This window comes from Eumetopias jubatus, unplaced genomic scaffold (genome assembly GCF_037043125.1).
Source record: "Eumetopias jubatus isolate StellerSeaLion01/CBP00866 unplaced genomic scaffold, mEumJub1_p1.0 scaffold_4, whole genome shotgun sequence".
NCBI classification, from domain to species: Eukaryota; Metazoa; Chordata; class Mammalia; order Carnivora; family Otariidae; genus Eumetopias; species Eumetopias jubatus.
The window spans coordinates 182,666,670-182,688,375 of NW_028274810.1; the positions used below are offsets into that span (position 1 = coordinate 182,666,670).

The window sequence follows — 21,706 nt, forward strand, 5'->3', positions numbered from 1 at the left end:
TGAAAGTGAGGGGGTGGAAAACCATTTACCATGCTAATGGACACCAAAAGAAAGCTGGGGTGGCAATCCTTATATCAGACAAATTAGATTTTAAACCAAAGACCATAATAAGAGATGAGGAAGGACACTATATCATACTTAAAGGGTCTATCCAACAAGATCTAACAATTGTAAATATTTATGCCCCCAACATGGGAGCAGCCAATTATATAAGCCAATTAGTAACAAAATCAAAGAAACACATCAACAATAATACAGTAATAGAGGGGACTTTAACACTCCTGTCACTGAAATGGATAGACCATCTAAGCAAAAGATCAACAAGAAAAAAAAAGACTTTGAATGACCACACTAGACCAGATAGACTTCACAGATATATTCAGAACATTCTAAAACAGAATACACATTCTTCTCTAGTGCCCATGGAACATTCTCCAGAACTGATCACATCCTAGGTCACAAATCAGGTCTCAACCGATACAAAAAGATTGGGATTATGCCCTGCATATTTTCAGACCACAGTGCTTTGAAACTAGAACTCAATCACAAGAGGAAAGTCGGAAAGAACTCAAATACATGGAGGCTAAAGAGCATCCTACTAAAGAATGAATGGGTCAACCAGGAAATTAAAGAAGAATTAAAAAAATTCATGGAAACCAATGAAAATGAAAATACAACTGTTCAAAATCTTTGGGATGCATCAAAAGCAGTCCAAAGAGGAAAGTATATAACAATACAAGTCTTCCTCAAGCAACAAGAAAGTTCTCAAATACACAACCTAATCCTACACCTAAAGGAGCTGGAGAAAGAACAGCAAATAAAGCCTACCCCCAGCAGGAGAAGAGAAATAATAAAGATCAGAGCAGAAATCAATGAAATAGAAACCAAAAGAACAGTAGAACAGATCAATGAAATTAGGAGCTGATTCTTTGAAAGAATTAATGAGATTGATAAACCCCTGGCCAGACTTATAAAGAAAAGAGAAAGGACCCAAATAAATAAAATCATGAATGAAAGAGGAGAGATCATAACCAACACCAAAGAAATACAAACAATTATAAGAACATTTATAAGCAACTATATGCCAACAAATTAGACAATGTGGAAGAAATGGGTGCATTCCTAGAGATGTATCAACTACCAAAACTGAACCAGGAAGAAATAGAAAACCTGAACAGACCTATAACCACTAAGGAAATTGAAGCAGTCATCAACAATCTCCCAACAAACAAAAGCCCAGGGCCAGATGGCTTCCCAGGGAAATTCTACCAAATATTTAAAGAAGAATTAATACCAGTTCTCCTGAAACTGTTCCAAAAAAATAGAAATGGAAGGAAAACTTCCAAACTCATTTCATGAGCTCAGCATTACCTTGATTCCAAAACCAAAGACCCCACCAAAAAGAATTACAGACCAATATCCCTGATGAATATGCATGCAAAAATTCTCACCAAAATACTAGCCAATAGGATCCAACTGTACATTAAAGGATTAGTCATCATGACCAAGTGGGATTTATTCCCAGGCTGCAAGCCTGGTTCAATATCTGTAAATCAATCAATGCGATACACTACATTAATAAAAGAAAGGACAAGAACCATACGATCCTCTCAATAGATGCAGAAAAAGCATTTGACAAAGTACAGCATCCTTTCTTGATTAAAACTCTTCACAGTGTAGGGATAAAGTGTACATACCTCAATATCATAAAAGCCATCTATGAAAAACCCACAGTGAACATCATTCTCAGTAGGGGAAAACTGAGAGCTTTTCCACAAGAACACGGCAGGGATGTCCACTATAACCACTGCTATTCAACATAGTACTAGAAGTCCTAGCCTCAGGAATCAGACAACAAAAAGAAATAAAAGGCATCCGAATTGGCAGAGAAGAAGTCAAACTCTCACTCTTTGCAGATGTTATGATACTTCATGTGGAAAACCCAAAAGACTCCATCCCAAAACTGCTAGAACTCATACAGGAATTCAGTAAAGTGGCAGGATACAAAATCAATACACAGAAATCAGCTGCATTTCTATACACCAACAAGACAGAAGAAAGAGAAATTAAGGAGTTGATCCCATTTACAATTGCACCCAAAACCTAAGATACCTAAGGAATAAATCTAACCAAAGAGGCAAAGGATCTGTACTCAGAAAACTATAAAATACTCATGAAAGAAATTGAGGAGGGCACAAAGAAATGGAAAAACGTTCCATGCTCATGGACTGGAAGAACAAATATTGTGAAAATGTCCATGCTACCTAGAGCAATCTACACATTCAATGCAATCCCTATCAAAATACCATCAACTTTTTTCACAGAAATGTAACAAATAATCCTAAATTTTGTATGGAACCAGAAAAGACCCCACAAATAGCCAGAGGAATGTTAAAAAAGAAAGCCAAAGCTGGCGGCATCACAAGTCCGGACTTCAAGCTCTATTACAAAGCTGTCATCATCAAGACAGTATGGTACTGGCACAAAAACAGACACATAGATAAATGGAACAGAATAGAAAACCCAGAAATGGACCCTCAACTTTATGGTCAACTAATTTTCAACAAAGCAGGAAGAATGTCCAATGGAAAAAAGACAGTCTCTTCAACAAATGGTATTGGGAAAGACCTAAATGTGATACAAGAATCCATCAAAATCCTTGAGGAGAACATAGGCAACAACCTCTTCAACCTTGGCCGCAGCAACTTCTTCCTAGACACATCACCAAAGGCAAGGGAAGCAAGGGTAAAAATGAACTATTGGAACTTCATAAAGAAGTCCCTTTGCACAACAAAGGAAGCAGTCAACAAAACCAAAAGACAACCGACAGAATGGGAGAAGATATTTGCAAATGACGTATCAGATAAAGGGCTCATATCCAACATCTATAAAAACTTATCAAACTCCATACCCAAAGAACAAAGAATTCAATCAAGAAATGGGCAGAAGACATGAACAGACATTTCTGCAAAGAAGACATCCAAATGGCCAACAGACACATGAAAAAGTGCTCAACATCACTCAGCATCAGGGAAATACAAATCAAAACCACAATGAGATACCATCTCACACCAGTTAGAATGGCTACAATTAACAAGTCAGGAAATGATGGATGTTGGTAAGGATGTGGAGAAAGGGAACCCTCTTTTTTTTTTTTTTAAAGATTTTATTTATTTATTTGAGAGAGAGAATGAGATAGAGAGACAGCATGAGAGGGGAGAGGGTCAGAGGGAGAAGCAGACTCCCTGCCGAGCAGGGAGCCCGATGCGGGACCCGATCCCGGGACTCCAGGATCATGACCTGAGCCGAAGGCAGTCGCTTAACCAACTGAGCCACCCAGGCGCCCGAAAAGGGAACCCTCTTACACTGTTGGTGGGAATGCAAGCTGGTACAGCCACTCTGGAAAACATGGACGTACCTCAAAAAGTTGAAAATAAAGCTACCCTACAATCTAGCAATTGCACTACTGGGTATTTACCCCAAAGATACAAATGTAGTAATCTAAAGGGGCACCTGCACCCCAATGTTTATAGCAGCAATGTCCACAATAGCCAAACTATGGAAAGAGCCCAGATGTCCACCGACAGATGAATTGATAAAGAAGATGTGGTATATATATATATAGAATATTATGCAGCCATCAAAAAATGAAATCTTGCCATTTGCAATGACGTGGATGGAACTAGAGGGTATTATGCTAAGAGAAATAAGTCAATCAGAGAAAGACAAGTATTATATGATCTCACCGATAGGAGGAATTTGAGAAACAAGACAGAGGATCATAGGGGAAGAGAGGGGAAAGTGAAACAAGACGAAACCAGAGGGGGAGACAAACCATAAGAGACTCTTAATCTCAGGAAACAAACTGAGGGTTGCTGGAGGAAGGGGGGTGGGAGGGATGGGGTGGCTGGGTGATAGACACTGGGGAGGGTATGTGCTATGGTGAGGGCTGTGAATTGTGTAAGACTGATGAATCACAGACCTGTACCCCTGAAAAAATTAATATATTATTTGTTAATAAATTAAAAAAAACTTCCAGTGACATGTTTTTAAAATGCATGCTTAATCCTGTTAGAACATAAGTTAAATAAATCTGAATTTATATTATGAATTTTTGTCTTGAAAAACTACTGTAAAATGAGAAAACTATGGGAATCTATATTTTATAGTAAATCTTTTAAAATTTTGGAGGATGGGAAGTTTGTGAAAATGACCCTGACATAAAGTAACTATCAAGACTCTAGAGTTAAAAACTGAGTTGCTTTGGCTGTCTGCTCCTTCTTTTTAGTTCTAAGATCCTACACTAAAGACTAGAAGACTTGTTTATGATTGTCATAATCAATGTTAGCATAGTATTGGTTTTAATACCTAAGAGCTTATCATCATAAAATGAAGCTCCCTATGGTATTTTAAAGATCTTTTCATGCTGTGTGGTGCTTTTAGGTCCAGTATTGCCAATAAATGGCTCAACAGCTCTCAGAGAAATGAGCATTCTAACTCTCTACGTATGGAAATATCTAAATTACAGCCAGCTTGATAATTAAATAGAAGTATTGTCTCATGGTGATAAAAACAACATTGTTTTGTAGAGTGAAAATTACAAGCAAACAGATCTCAGAGACATGTTCTTAAAATATTTTCCTGAAAAGATGTCCATGGGTCAGCATTGTTCCTCACAACACTTTCCAGCATGTGAAAACTAATTCATGAGTGTGAATTTATGGGACACTGAGCATAACATCAGGAAATAATCCTGCAAGTAATTATCACATATAAAAGACCTCCTGCTGCAGAAATGTCAGTTATGCCAAGGAAAATTACTCATACTATCCTGCACCTCCCTTTTAAGGAATGCTCATTCTACTTTATATATTAAAGGACTAGCATATTAAGATGCTAGAAATGCTTAACGGTAAATGTTTCTCTTGATATCTACCAGTTAGTCTGATCTATGCAGGAACTCATATGTTTGGCTATAGAGCGAGAACTAAGTTGGGGCTGTCAGAGCATCAGTTCTTTCCCTGGAAGCCTCTGTATGGCTGTCTGGCGTTCCTCATAGCATGAGGGCTGGCTTCCAAGAAGGATTAATCCAAGAGATAATGGTAGAAGATATAGATTTTAGAAGTTACAGTGTTTATTCATTTGCATTCTGTTAGTCAAAACATGTAGAAAGGGTTGACCCAGCATGGGGTAAGGAAATGAATTCCACTTGTTGATGTAGGAGTGGCAAGTTCCCTTTACAAACTAGCTTGTGATGGGTGTTAGAAGATAACATTTGTCTCCCTACATTTGTCATTTTCCTGCATAGTCCAGCCCTCTGAATAAATGCACTTACAAAATGTTTGTATAAGGGAACAGTCCATCATAAAAAAGCACAGAGATCTATCCGCACCACCTCCTTCCCTCCCTCCTTTCCTTTCTTTCTTTTTCTCTCTCCTTTCCTCCTTCCATCTCTCTCTTTGCTCTCCCTCCCTCCAACTCTCTCTTCTCTCTCCTCTCTCTTTCCCTCTTTCCCTCTCTCTTTCCCCCTCCCTGGGGGAATAAAGGTAAAGGCTTTTCCTTCCCTTCCTTGGAGAAGATTTGCTTATATTCCAGAATAAAGATAAGTGCTCTCTATCTCTTCTCTCTTGTATCTGGAAAGAAGGATGGGCAACCCTATATAAAATCAGAGTTTCCTAATTTGGAGATTTCTCTCCTTTAATGCACCCATCCACATTTGCAGGTACTATCAGGCCCTTGCCTCAGGATATCGTAGGATTGGGACTTGGGGAACAAAGCAAGATGTTGCTCTGGCTGCTGCATTTGCTGTGGGAAATGAATGGTCTTAGTCTTTGTGCTCTCATGTTATCTGAAAGTAGTGTAAAACTTAGATCCTTCACAGTTTCAGATTATAAACAAGAGCTATTTTTCTGACCACATTTGGAAATACAATCCACTATATTCAATGAGGAAAAAGAGTACCAGCCCCAGGCAATAGGATATATGGGGCCATTTTGACTATCTAAGTAGGTAAATCATCCTAAATGGGAACCAACAGGTAAAGAAAATGTCTAAGGAATAGATTAATTTTGGAAAGAGAAGATACTAGGAAGTATTTTTAGACTCCCACATGTTTTCCTAGAGGATAAAACTGGATTATTCCTTCGGATCTCTAATATAAGGTAGAGGAGGTTACATTTTGAGGAAATGCTATTGGTTAAGTATCTCCAGCACATTGTAGAAGCTATTTGAACAACAGTTTCTAACAAAGTACAGCAAAGTTACATTCACAGATGCAGCTGGCAAATTTTGTTTAAATACTAAATTTGTTTCAAAAAGAGTTAGAGGTTTGGGTTTATAATCAAAGATCTACCATTGTCAGTTTGCTCCTTCTTCATTAATTCTTATGGTCATGGATTCACTAAACATCAAATCTAGTTTTTCTTTGCCTAGTTTTTCCTCTATACATTTATTATGACACTAGCTACAAAAAAAAATTATTAGAATTGTGTTTGTCCTCTTCATTAGGTTGTGACCCTCTGGAATTCAGAATAATGTCTTAGTTGTTTCTGTGGCCCTTATTTAACACAGTGTTTTAAACAGATAGCCACTTAATATTTAGTAGAACCAACTTAATACCTTAAATGGCTGTACGATTCAAGAGCTACAATTGCTGATTTTTATTAACAATGTTAATTGCCTACATTTTATTCTTCAATTAATAGCAAATATAAGTTTTTTCATGGTGTACTGTTCTGCAAAATGACATTGTTGGCCCAGATTTAAAGCCTGTCATCTATTGATTATTTGTATTAATGCAGGTAGTCAATTATTTAAATGACTTAATACTGGTGTAAAGCCATGTGGAAAGAAGAAACAAAACTGCAAATTAAACTGGGTCTAGATCTGCCTTCCTCCAGTTCCCAAAACTGTCACAGCACCTCTTGTTTTACCAAATGATTTTACCGTATTTGTCTGTCTTCTCTCCAACTGCATCAACTGTGCCATCTGGATGCAGACGGACAAACCCTCCAGTGAGCCTGTTGTAGAATTGAAGAGTATTTCCTTTCATAAATTTCCATCTTTCTGCAGCCCACTAAATATAAAAACAAAACCAAAAGCAATAACATAAGACAAAGAAATTACTAAGAAACACTGCTTACTAAACATTATAAATTGTCTTTAACATATCAAATAGTTATTTGGACACTATTTGTACCAAATAATTTATGACCAAAAGTAAAATCTTACTGTTTCTTTTCTATTAAGTTCTAGCTTCTGCCCTGAAGGTATAAAGGAAGGAGAAAATCATTAATTTCAGCAGAGTCATACTTTCCTCAATCATCATAAAAGAGCATTTTCCAATATATGACACTCACTAGCAAAGATGATACTGTTATCTGTGGCATACAGTTCTCTGGAGATCTTACCATCATCTTCCCCTTGGTCCAGCCATCTGTGGAAAGAAAAGTGTATCAAGAATATTGTCGCTTTATATTTACACTAACCACTGGCAATTATGGAGCCAAGTCAGAAATAATGGATAACAGGAACTAGAAAAAGAGCAGAGCAGAAATGGTAAGAGCAGAGCAGAAAATGGAAAAGGAAATGCTTGAAATGACTATGAGGTAGGTAGGAGGTACAAGGGAGGTAGGAGAAGCTGCTATCAGGTTCAGGTTGAAACATGACTTTCTCTAATCCACAGGTGAATTAGTTAGCCCACCCAGGTCATAAATCTTACATCCACTGGACCAGTTATGTTATCCTGGTTTTTTTAGCCATTAAATACAGTTCAAACTATAGTCAGTTATTTCATAAATGGCTATTATTGGTTCCATGGGGAAAGAGACAGGCAAGTAATGAAAGAAAGAGCAAATCTATCACCATTATTGGAAGAATAACCCAAAACTCAATGCCTAATGACAGTGGGTCAGCAATGTCTTCATCATATAAAAAGGCACATGTGAATTTTATTTTATGCATTTATTATATTTGAACTTAATTTGGGACCTAGTCCAAAGGGAATCAGTTTTCTAGCCAGAGATTTTCATTCTTCTTACTGAAATATAAAATCATATTTTTTAAATCTACCTTAATTTACCAAGAGAGATTTAAACTTATATCATCAGGAATGATGATAAACATAATGTATATCTTGCCAAACAGAAGCAGAAGCCCCTAAAGTTAATCTTCAAAAAGTTACCCAACAAAGCATCAGTAACTAGGAATAATTGAATGAGTTATCCATTTCTCCAAAATACAATAACTTGGAACTAATATGAAATGGATTTTTTCAATGAAAAAGCACACCTACAAACCTGTGGCAGAAGAAGGTATATTCATGATTTGTTATGGGATCCTTGATTATAACATCATCAAGAAACCAGCCATTTCCTAAACACGAATTAAAGAAAGAATAATATGGTGTGAATATGTTTGGTCCAGGTATTACCTGAAGTTTTGAAAAGAGGTCCTAGCTTCCAAATATACATAAAAGCTTTATGCACCATAAAGGTTTAATACTTCAAATAAAGCAAAACATGAGAAGTAAGCTATAAGAAGTACTTAAAAATATTTCTTATACATGTACCAAAAGCACAACATATTTTAAGACTTCATGTTTTATGATATCTACTTCAATATGATTTTCCAAGCACTTGAAAACAGAACAATTCTGCAATTTCTCTTGATTTCATAAACTGCATTTATATTCCTGGATCTAACATCTTCCAAAAAATATACAACTAATGAGTTAGCAATACTCCTATTTCCAAAACATACACATAAAGCTCAAATTTGAAGTATATATTTTGATAAGCTAAAAAATGAACATTTAGAAACTGTTGAAGCACACAGACTGAGCTATGAAGATAGTAATCTTCTTTTAAATATTTGATTTTATATTAATTTTCAAACTGGAGTTGGTTAAATATAATTTAATTTTATTTATAGGTACAATGGAATATTTTAACCAGACACAGTAGTTTCATCTATACAAAGAGCCAGCACAAAATCTATACTCCTCTAATTAAAAATCCTTGAGTTTATGAGTTAATACTTACCAACTATAGGATGAAACTCTTTAATAAGGCATACAAGGGCCTTCACTGCCCGGCCTCTACTTTTTTTTTTTTTTTTAAGATTTTTATTCATTTGAGATAGAGAGTGAGAAGGCATGAGTGGGGGGCAGAGGGAGAGGGAGAAGCAGGTTCCCCACCAAGAAAGGAGCCTGATGCAGGGCTCAATCCCAGGACCCTGGGATCATGACCTGAGCAGAAGGCAAACACTTAACCAACTGAGCCACCCAGGTGCCCCATTCTACTTACTTTTTAATTTCATCCCTTATTACACACTCCCATTATGGAACCATGCCAAACTCTTCCTAGTTCTCTAGATCAGTGATCCTCCAAGAGGGATTATAAAAACACAGATTGCTGAGCACCACACAGAGTTTCTGATGTAGTAGGCCTGGGATAAGCAACCTAAGGTGCCTAACTGTCCCAGATGGCCCTGGAGAAAGGAATTTCCCAGGATGCAGGATTTTCAGTGCTAAAACCAGGACAGCCCCAGACAACCCAGAATGATAGGTCATTCTATAAAAGAAACCAAGAATGAAATTTTTAATGAGATTCCAGACAGTTATGATGATCCAGGAACCATACTTTGAAATCCAGGAACCACACTTTGAAAACCACTGCCATAGATAATTAATATTCATAATTTACATATGCTGTTACTTTACATATGCCATTTCCTATGCTTAAAATGTCATCACCAAAATGCTTCATTTCATTTTTAAATTTTACCAAAAAATAAATAGAATTTCTTGTCTCCTTCAAGGAAAATTAAAATGTTACCAGAATTCTGAAATGGGTTTTAAGAGCTACTCAGAAGTCTGTAAAGAAAACTCTTGGAGATGATAGGAATTGATTTTATTTATTTTTTTTTTAAGATTTATTTATCCACTTCAGAGAGAGAGAGAGAGCATGAATGGCAGGGGCAGAGGGAGAGGGAGAGAGAATCTTAAGCTAAATCTTCACTGAGTGCAGAGCCCAATGCAGGGCTTGATAACCACAACCATGAGATCAGGACATGAGCTGAAACCAAGAGTTGGATGCTCAACCAACTGAGCCACCCAGGAGCCCCAAGGAATTGATTTTAAAAATGCTTTATAAGTTAATAGATTTCATTAGTAATTAGTTTAAAAGTACCTATATAAAAACATATTGACAAGAACAGTCAAGTGGAGCCAAGATCAGCCAAAAGACAATGTAAACATGAAATAGGTTATCACTGTAATTCACTGAAATTTAGGGGTTGTTTTCTACACACCATAAACTAACCTTGTGGGTTAACTAAAATTTTACAAAATTTGACAAGGAAAAAGGTTAAATTGTAAATATCATATTTCTTTGTATAATACTAAAGATTTACCTTTTGGCCATTTTTTCCAAGTTCTTTATAGATTAGTGATTTTTTTTAATGTATCCTAGACATTTGGATATATTATGAGACTCTGAGTCCCATTTATTTTTTTTATTTTTTTTAAGGATTTTATTTATTTATTTGACAGAGAGAGACACAGCGAGAGAGGGAACACAAGCAGGGGGAGTGGGAGAGGGAGAAGCAGGCTCTCCGCCGAGCAGGGAGCCCGATGCAGGGCTCGATCCCAGGATCCTGAGATCATGACCTGAGCCGAAGGCAGACGCTTAACAACTGAGCCACCCAGGTGCCCCTCTGAGTCCCATTTAATCTTCTTTTTAGCAGGCAGTCCCCCCTGTTGATGTGAAGCATAAGCTGTGTGTGTGTGTGTACACATTCAACTTCTAACACCCCCCCAGGCAGAAATGGGGCATTTACTCACTGCAGACAACTAGATAGAAGTTCACTTCCTCCTTCTGCCCACTGATACCTTCCCACAAAAATAAGTAAGGCATTTACAGTGCCTTACTGCCTCTGAGGAGAGTAATATCCCTGGTGTGACCCTCTGCTTCCACAGGGAGGGGAAGGATGGATGGGCCTGAGTCACATCCTTCTGTGGGGTAAGGATAGAAGCTGCTGTGGGGTAAGGACAGAAGCTCATCTACATCAGTGGGCCCCACAGAAAAGAAGGGGGAGTCTGAAGAGTACCAACTAGTCCCAATTCCACCACCTCACTCTACCTTGTTGGTGTTGGATAGGAGTAGAAACTCAGCTCACTGGGCTTCACTGATGACTAGGGCACAGGGGAAGTAGAATGTCAACTATTCCATATTGTCCTACCTCTCCACACCTCACGATGCTAGGTAGGGGTAGACACTCAGCCCCCACCAGAACTCACTGACACCAGAGATGGGAGATAGATAGTGGAGTGCTAAGTAGCCCCAGCTTGCACTGCTTTCTCCTATTTGCAAATGACATGACTATCTATGGATAAAATTCCAAACAATCTACTACTACTACTACTACTACTACTACTACTACTACTACTACTAATAATAATAATAAATCCCAGAACTAAAAATTGAGTTGAATAAGGTCTTGGATACAAGACAAATCACCACACAAAATAAATCACATTTCTATACACTAACAATGAACATATGGAAATTGAAATTTAGACCACAATACCACTTAAAATCACTCTAGACATTAGTTAGATATAAACTTCACAAAACATGTCCAGAATCTGTACGCTGAAAATTTAAAAATTCTGAGGAAAGAAATAAAAAAATACTTAAATAAATGAAGAGACATACCCATACTACATTCATGGATTGGAGTCCAACATAGTAAATGCATCAATTCTCACCAAATTAATCTCTAAGTTTGATGTAGTTCCCATAAAAATCTCAGCAAGTTTTATTGTAGATATGGATAAGCTTTTCTAAAATTTATATAGAAAAGGACAAGCCTTAAAATAGCAAAAACAATATTTAAAAATATTAAAATAGGAGGAATCAATGTACCTGATATTAAGGCCTAGTAAATAGCTCTCAAGATAGTATGGTATTGGCAGGAGAGACACATAGATCAATGGAACAGAGAATCCAGACATAATACCACATCAATATGCCCAACTGCATTGTGACAAAAGTATAAAAACAATTCAGTGGAGGCAGGATAGGCTTTTCAATAATTGGTGTTGGAGTAATTAGACATTCATAGGTAAAAATAATTAACTTCAACTTACATCTCACACTTTATATAAAATCTCAAATCATAGAATTAAATGTGAAATGTAAAAGTATAAAACTTTTAGAAAAAATAAGAAAAAAGTCTGTGATCCAGGATTAGGCAGAGTTCTTCAACCTCACCCCAAAACTACAATCCATAAAAAAAGAAAAATGAATAAACTGGATCTCCTCAACACTAAAAATTTGTTCCGCAAATGACCTTAGTAAGAGGGTGGAATGACAAGCTACAAACTAAGAGAAAATATCTGCAAACCATGTATCCAACAAAGGACTAGTATCTACAATATATAAGAAAACTCTTAAATATTAACACTAAAAAAAATCCATTACAAAAGAGGCAAAGAACATAGAGACAATTTTGCCAAAGAGGACATAAACACATAAAAATATGTTCAACATCATTATTTTTATAAAAATTAAAATAAAAATAAAAATGATAAGTCACTACATACCCATCAGAATGGGGAAAAAAAAGGCAGCAAAACACCAAATACAGACAAGGATGCTGAGCAAATGGATCACAAATATATTGCTGGTGTGAATATAGAATGGTATTGACACTATGGAAAAGTTTGGCAATTTCTTACAAAACTAAACATACAATTCCATATTACCTAATCAATTGCATTCTTGGGCACTGGTCACAGAAAATTGAAAACTTATGTTCACATAAAAATCTGTACACATATGTACATGGCAGTTTTATTCATCATAGCCCAAAACTGGAAACAATCCAGATGTTCTTCAGTGGGTGAATGAGGGAAATCCATTCCGTGGAATACTGCTCAGGAATAAAAAGAAACAAACTGCTGACACATACAACTTGAATGAATCACTAGGAAATACAGAATAAAAAAGCCAATCCCAACTGAGTGTATAATGTATGATTTCATTGATATAACAGTATTGAAATGAGCATTGAAATGAGAACTGATAGGTATGTAGTACAGATTAGTGGTTGCTAGGGTTTAAGAATTGGGAATTTGAGGAAGAAATAGAGGAAGATAAGTAGATGTGGCTATAAAAAGGAGACATGACAGATCATTGTAGCAATGGTACTCTTCTCTGTCCTCACTGTGTAAATATCAATATCCTGATAATGCAAGATGTTACCATTGGGGGGAAATGGGTAAAGGATATAGAGAATCTCTCTGTGTTATTTTGTATAACTGCATGCCAATCTATAATTACCTGAAAATAAAAAGTTTAACCACAATGATATATCACCTTACACCAGTTAGAATGGCTAAAATCAAAATGACAAGAAATAACAAGTGTTGGTGAGGATATGGAGAAAAAGGAACCCTTGTGCACTGTTGGTAAGGATGTAAATTTGTTCAGCCACTGTTGCAAATAGTATGGAGGTTCCTCAAAAAATTAAAAATAGAAATATCATATGATCCAGTGATTCCAGTTTTGGGTATTTACCCAGAGAAAATGAAAACACTAATTCTAAAAGATATATGCACCCCTATGTTTACTGCAGCATTATTTACAATACCCAAGATATAGAAGCAACCTAAGTACACATCAACAGACAAACGGATAAGGAAGATGTGGTATGTTATGTGTAAACACACACACACAAAGATGAATATTACACAGCCCTAAAAAGGATGAGATTGTGCCATTTGAGACAACATGGTTAGACCTAGAGGGTATTATGCTAAGTGAAATAAGTGAGACTAAGAAAAACAAATACAATATGATTCCACTCATAATTGGAATCAAAAAAAATGAGTAAACAAACAAAAAACAGAATCAGACCTATACATACAGAGAACAAATTGGTGGTTGCCAGAGGGAGGGGAGCTGGGGATTGGGCAAAATAGGTGAAGAGAAGAGGAAGGTACAGGTTTCCAGTTATGGAATGAATACATCACAGGAATAAAGGGCACAGCATAAGGAATACAGTCAATGATATTTTAAAACGATGTAATGGGACAGATGGTAGCTACTCTTCTGGTGAACATAGCATAATGTATAAACTTGTCAAATCACTATGTTGTACGCCTGAAATTAATGTAACATTTTGTGTCAACTATACTCAAAAAAAAGTTTAATTAAAAATATAGCTTATAATTAATTTTTTTAATTTTTAGTTATGAACCATAAAAATTTATTTTGGGCCATTTTGAATTGCTTTTTTAGTATCCCCAGATCATTTTTCTATTAAATACACTTAAAATCTAATTCAGGCCTTATTTTGTCACTTACTTATCTGTCTGCCTATTATCGTGACATTCACTAAACTGTACTTTAAAATTGTCATCTTTAATGCATTTTCATGTGAGTCTTCCTTGTTAATCTTTTCCAAAATGCTAGTCTATTATGTCCTTTTAAGTTTTCCAGATTAATAACATTATAATTTTAACAGATTTATTGAGAAGTAATTTACATACATAAAGTTCACCTGTTTAAATGGGTTCAGTGCTTTGTAATATATCTATATTTGTGCAACCATCATAACCCCAAATCAGTACAATTTCATCAATCCCAAAGGAAACTTTGTACTTATTCACTGGGACTGCTAACCATCGCCCCTCCTCTCTCCTAGACTTAGGCAACCACTAATCTACTTTCTCATTTTGATAGATTTGCCTATTGTACAGATTTCACACAAATGGAATCATATAATATGTGGTATTGTGTGACTAGCTTAATCAGTGAGGGATAGAAAAAGGGAGTCAGCTATCTGTCTCAGGACTTACTTTAGGTCAATTGTCCTACCCTGTATTTCAGATTTTATCTACTCTGAGCCTATACCTCTTGATCAAAATTAGTAGGTATATCTGTATTATTATCTTTCTTTCCCCAACCCTTTTATTTCCTCACTTGTGATGCTCCACTTGATTTTGGAGTAAACAATAGTCTTTCTGTAAGAAACCATTGCAGCAGATTCTCTCCATTGTAGTCTGAGATCTTATGTAAAATGAATCTCACTGCAGATTGCTTTTGCCTAACCAAATGGACAGACCTGGTGCATTTTGGTTCATCAAAATTCTAAAGTCCTTTTACTGCCAGTACGTCACAGACACAGACAGTTAAGACCTGAAGCTAAATATGTGGAAACACAAAACCTTCACCTCTCACCAAAAAAACCCCCCAAAACAAATGAAACATAAACACCCCAAGCACAATGCTGTTGGAGTAGCACCACCAAAAAATGGATTACACAGCTAGCTGAGATCATTGGTTAATAATTTGTTAAGGAATAAATAGGTTCACTTAATCTGAAACAGGCACAGGACTTATAATTCAAACTTTCTTGCCTAGAACTCCCTATTTCAGTATGGCTTTCAGAAAAGGCCAGTCTAATAAGTCAGATGTGCATGTGCTTTTTATTGTTCATGCTAGTTATTACATATATTATAAATATTATATATAAATATATTTTTGCTGCCACTCTAAGATCTTTTATATCTTATATTTTCTATAGAAGAAAACCAGATTCAAGTTATTGTATATTGATTTAAATTTCTAGTCACTATAAATTCTATTTCTTTTATTTTTTAATTTATGCTCTTTGCATTTTAATAGACATTTCTGTCACCTGTAAGCAATAACTGTCTTCTTTCCAAAATTATAATTGTGTTAGGAAATATATTATAATGCTTTCCAAAGAATAACTATACTCATAATGAGGAAATCCTTTTTGTATTTCAAACTTTAATGAATTTCATTGTTTATTAAGTGGTTGTTTTGAGTTACATTATTTTAAAATATTTTTTCTGTTCCAAATGTTCAAAGAACTTTTAATAATAGTATTATTGGACTTTTAACAATTTTTCTACTTTAACCTTTTGAGGTGATGTATTTTATTAACAGATTTTATAATACTGAACTACCCTTCAATTTCTTGGCATGAACCCTACTTAGTTGTTATGTATTATTCCTTTATTATATTTCTTGATTCATTTTGTACATATTTAACAGGATATGTGCACATGCATTTATCAGTAAGGCTGATCTACAACTGTTCTTCTGGACAATACAAACACTATGGGAAACAGGACATTGTGCAACTGTGAAAATCCTCAGGATTGTCAATTTTATTAGAATATTTGGAGGAAAGGGAAATGAGAAATTTAACCATCAAATTAAAATACTGTCTTCATCTGATTGGGCTGCTATAACAAAATACCACAAACTGTCTAGCTTATAAACAACAGAAATTCATTTCTCAGTTCTGGAGGCTGGGTAGTCCAAGATCAAGGCACCAGCATAGCCACCTGGTGAGAACTCTCTTCATGGTTTATAGCCCGCACCTTCTCACTGTGTCCTCACAAGGTGAAACGCACTAGGGTTCTCTCTCTGGAACCACTTTTATAAGAGCATTCCTCAAGGCTCCACCTCCCACAGGCCCCAACTACTAACAGTATTGCATAGGGCCTTAAGATTTCGACCTACTAATTTAGGGGGCCACAAACATTCAGACCATAGCAAATACTTTTAAACAAATGTGGAAAAATTATCAAATAAAAATAGTAGCTTGCATTTTCATTATAAAACATGAATATGTAAACAAAAAGATAACTCCTTTAGAATAGGTCCTCTGAGGCCTGTAGGCATTCTTATTCATACTGGGAATATAATAGAGAACAATATAAGAAGCACTAAATCATAGTTCTATATTTTGTACATTTTCAAGTTTCAGTATCATTAAGTCTATTTAGAAGTTTCCAATTCCATAATCTGGAACATTTTATATAGCACTGAAAATGTCTGCTTCACGGACACTTTAGAGAAAGTGCTGGTAAATCCAAATAGAAACAGAGGTTTTGGAAAGAGATTAGCCTTCTAAAAATGTTTATTATTATTGATTCCTGCCATTTTCTACTTTTTCTTTGAGAAATATTGAGTTAAATTTGCCTTCTTGGGTCATTCATAATTTCTTAGGCTAAATTTCTTCAGTCAATTTGTCTTAAATAATCATCCAGTTCATGCAGAGCTTTAAATTTATTTATCCAAAACTGTATATAATAGTCTCAAAACTTTTATCTGATAAGTATTTGTATTATATCCACTATACCTTATTTTGGCATTTATTTTCTTCTCGTTTTTATTCGACTTTTCAGTGTTGGTTTACTATGTGAGGGTCTGTACTTTTTTTCCTTAGGAATCCATTCCTATAAGTGACATCAATTCTGTTTTTCTATTTTCAGTCTTTGATTTCTGTTTTTGCCTTCATTATTTTCTTTCCCTCATTTTTCCCAATTTTTCTTTCTTACATTACTTGTTTTTCCCAACTTTATTGAGATATAATTGACATATAATATTGTGTAAATTTAAGGTGTACAACTTACTGATTTGAAAAATGTATATACTGTTATATAAACACCAAAATAAGGTTGGTTAACATACCCTTCACATCACATAATTACATTTTTTGTTGTTGTTGTTATGGTGAGAACACTTAAAATCTAGTCTCAGGGGTGCCTGGGTGGTTCAGTTGTTAAGTGGCTGCCTTTGGCTCAGATCATGATCCCGGAGTCCTGGGATCGAGCCCCACATCGGGCTCCCTGCTCCGCGGGAGGCCTGCTTCTCCCTCTCTCACTCCCCCTGCTTGTGTTCCCTCTCTTACTGTCTCTCTCTCTCTGTCAAATAAATAAAATAAAATAATAATAAAATAAAATCTAGTCTCATAGAAAATTTCAATTATTAATATAGTATTATTAACTTGAGTCACCATGCTATACATTAGATCCCCAGAACTTATCTCTCTTATAACTGGAAGCTTGTCCCCCTCCACCCAGCCCCCAGCGACCACCAATCTACTGTTTCTATGAGGTCAGCTTTTTTGTATTCCACATATAAGTTAGATCATACAGTATTTGTCTTTTTTTTTCGCTCAGTATAATGTCCTTAAAGTCATTCACATTGTCACAAATGGCAGGATTTTCTTCTTTTTTAGAGCAGAATAATATTCATTCTATATATAGACCACAATTCTTTACCTATTCATCTGCTGATGGAAACCTAGGCAGTTTCCATGTATTGGCTACTGTAAACAATGCTGCAATGAAGATGGGAGTGCATCTATATTTATGAGATACTGAATTCATTTCCTTTGGATATATACACAGAAGTGGGATTGCTGGATCATATGGTAGTTCTATTTCCATTTTGTGAGGAACTTCTATACTGCTTTCCACAGTACCTGTACCAATTTACATTCTCACAACAGTGCATAAAGGTTCCCTATCCATCCCTTCCAGCATTTGTTATCGCTTGCCTTTTTGATGATAGCCATTCTAACAGGTGTAAGGTAATACTCAATGTGGTTTTGATTTGCATTTCCCTGATGATTGCTGATGTTGAGCATCTTTTCATATACCTGTGCGCCATCTGGACGAATTATTTGGAAAAATGTCTTTTCAGATCCTCTGCCCATTTTTTAACTGTATTGTATAGGATTTTTGTTTTTTGGTTTTTGTTTTGCTATTAAGTTGTACAAGTTCTTTATACATCTTGGATATTAACCACTTATCAGATATATGATTTACAAAATTTTTTCCACACTATAGGTTACCTTTTCATTTTTTTTGATAATTTCCTTTGTTGTGCAGCTTTTTAGTCTGATGTAATCCTACTTGTTATTTTTGTTTTGGATGCCTTGGCTTTTGGTGCCAAATCCAAAAAATCTTTGCCAGAATGATGTTAAGAAGCTCACCACCTGGGGCGCCTGGGTGGCTCAGTCGTTAAGCCTCTGCCTTCGGCTCAGGTCATGGTCCCAGGGTCCTGGGATTGAGCCCCACATCAGGCTCCTGCTCCGCAGGAAGCCTGCTTCTCCCTCTCCCACTCCCCCTGCTTGTGTTCCCTCTCATTGTGTCTCTTTCTGTCGGATAAATAAAATCTTTAAAAAAAAAAAAAAACAGAAGCTCACCACCTATGTTTTCTGCTAGAAGTTTTATAGTTTCAGATCTTACATATTTAAGTTTTTAATCCATTTTGATTTCATTTTTCTGTGGGGTGTAACATAGTGGTGTAGGTTTTTTTTGTTTGTTTGTTTTGCATGTGGCTCTCCACTTTTATCAACACAATTTATTGAAGAGACTATCCTTTCCACATTGTATATTCTTGGCTCCTTTGTTGTAAATTAGTTGACCATATAAGTGTGGGTTTATTGCTGGGCTCTTTATTCTGCTTCATTTAAGTCAACACCATACTGTTTTAATTACTATAGTTTTGAATTACAGTTTAAAATCAGGAAGTGTGATGTTCACTTGGTTCTTTGTTCTCTTTCAAGATTACTTTGGCTATTCAGGGTCTTTCATGGATCCATACAAATTTTAGGATTCTTTGTTCTATTTCCATAAAAAATGCCATTGGAATTTTCACAGAGATTGCACTGAATCTGTAGATTGTTTTGGATAGTATGAACATTTTAACAATATCAGTTCTTCCAATTCATGAGCATAGATTATCTCCCCATTTATTTGTGTATTCTTCAATTTCTTTCATCAGTGTCTTAACAATTTTCAGTGTACAGGTCTTTTACCTCTTTAGTTAAATTAATTCCTAGGTATTTTATTCTTTTTGATGCAAATGTAAATGGGATTGTTTTCTTAATTTCTTTTTCTGACTCTTTCTTATTAGTATATAGAAATGCAACAGAATTTTGCATATGGATTTTATATCCTGCAACTTACTGAATTTGTTTATTAATTCTAACAATTTTTTGGTGGAGTCTGTAGGGCTTTCTAAATATATGTATTATGTCATCTGCAAATAGTGACAGTTTTATTTCTTCCTTTCCAATTTGGATGCCTTTTATTTATTTTCTTGACTAACTGATCTGGCCAGGACTTCCAATACTTGAATAAATGTGCTGAAAGTGGCCATTTTTTTAGGTTATCTCTACTAATTTAATAAAGTATTAACTATTAACTGGTATATCTCCTCATTAACTGAAAATACTTTCTAGGGGCGCCTGGGTGGCTCAGTAGTTAAGTGTCTGCCTTCGGCTCAGGTCATGATCCCAGGGTCCTGGAATATAGCCCTGCATCGGGCTCCCTGCTCAGTGGGAAGCCTGCTTCTCCCTCCCCTGCTCCCCCTGCTTGTGTTCCCTCTCTCGCTGTGTCTCTCTCTGTGAAATAAAATCTTTTTAAAAAAAAGAAAAAAGAAAATACTTTCTAATATTAAGCATTATAGGCATACCTCATTTTATTGTGCTTCACTTTCTTATGTTTCACAGATACATTTTTTCAAATTAGTTTGTAGGTCATTGTTGAGACCTACTGCTCAGAAAAAGAAAAGATTTCTTTCAAAATATTACTGCAATATATTACAGTAATGTACAATGTACAATACAATGTACCTGGTTACCCAAGAGCCCTGATAGAGATGTACAATGAGATTAATGTTGTTTTTGTGCTGGCTAACACAACAGTCATTCTTCAGGCCATGGTTCAAGGAGTAATTTCAACTTCTAATGTGTTATTATTTTAAAAATACATGTTATAAGGCTACAGCTGCCACAGATAGTGATTCATCTGAAAATCCGGATAAAGTAAATTGGAAATCTGGAAAGGATTCACCATTCTGGATACCATTAAGAACATTTGCAATTCATGGAAAGAGGTCAAAATATCAACATTAAAGGAGTTTGGAAGAATTTGATTACAATCCTCATGGATGACCTTGAGGGGTTTAAGACTTCAGTGGAGGAAGTAACTGCAGATGGGATGGAAACTCTAAGAGAACTAGAAAAAGAAATGGAACCTGAAGATGTGACTGAGTCACTGCAATCTCATAACAAAACTTTACAGATGAGGACCTGCTGCTTATGGATGAACAAAGCAAGTGGTTTCCTAAAATGGAATCTACACCTAGTAAGGATACTTTGAAGACTGTTGAAATGACAATAAAGGATTGAGAATATTACATAAAATTAATTGACTAAGCAACAACAGGATTTGAAAGGATTGGCTTCAATTTTGAAAGAAGTTCTACTGTGGGAAAAATGCTATCTCACAGCACTGTATCCTACAGAGAAATCAGTTGTGAAAGAGTCAATTAATGTGGTAAACTTCATTGTCTTATTTTTTTAAATTGCCATAGCTTCCCCAGTCTTCAGCAACCCCTACCCTGAGCAGTCAGCAGCCATCAACATTGAGGTAAGACGCTCCACAAGCAAAAAGATTAAAACTTACTGAAAGTTCAGATGATGCCTAGTCTCTTTAAGCAATAAAGTATTTTTTAATTAAGGAAATACATTTTTCAGACATAATGCTATCATGCACTTAAAAGACTACAGTTTGGTGTAAACGTAATTTTTATAAGCACTGGGAAACCAAAAAATTCATTTGATTCACTTTACTGTGATATTCACTTTATTAAAGTGGTCTAGAGATTGCAGTATCTCCAAAACATGCCTATACTTCCTCCAAAAAAATCCACAGATATAAGTTTACATACTTTATTCAGTAATTTCCTCAAAAACATTGTATTGTCAGGGGCGGAGCAAGATGGCGGAGGAGTAGGAGACCTAGATTTCGTCTGGTCTCAGGAATTCAGCTGAATAGGGATCAAACCATTTTGAACACCTA

General features: G+C 35.7%; 1 protein-coding gene across 1 annotated transcript in view; it reads right to left on the bottom strand.

Moving 5' to 3' along the window:
• Positions 1-21,706, bottom strand: part of LOC148164638 (lipoxygenase homology domain-containing protein 1-like) — a 263,084-nt gene that overhangs the window by 188,748 nt on the left and 52,630 nt on the right. Inside the window, exons 7-10 of the mRNA XM_088022889.1 lie at positions 8,298-8,373; positions 7,359-7,435; positions 7,231-7,262; positions 6,946-7,075 (exon numbers count right to left, since the gene is read on the bottom strand). Of these exons, the coding sequence (XP_087879015.1) occupies positions 6,946-7,075; positions 7,231-7,262; positions 7,359-7,435; positions 8,298-8,373 (315 nt within the window). The remainder of the gene's footprint in view (positions 1-6,945; positions 7,076-7,230; positions 7,263-7,358; positions 7,436-8,297; positions 8,374-21,706) is intronic.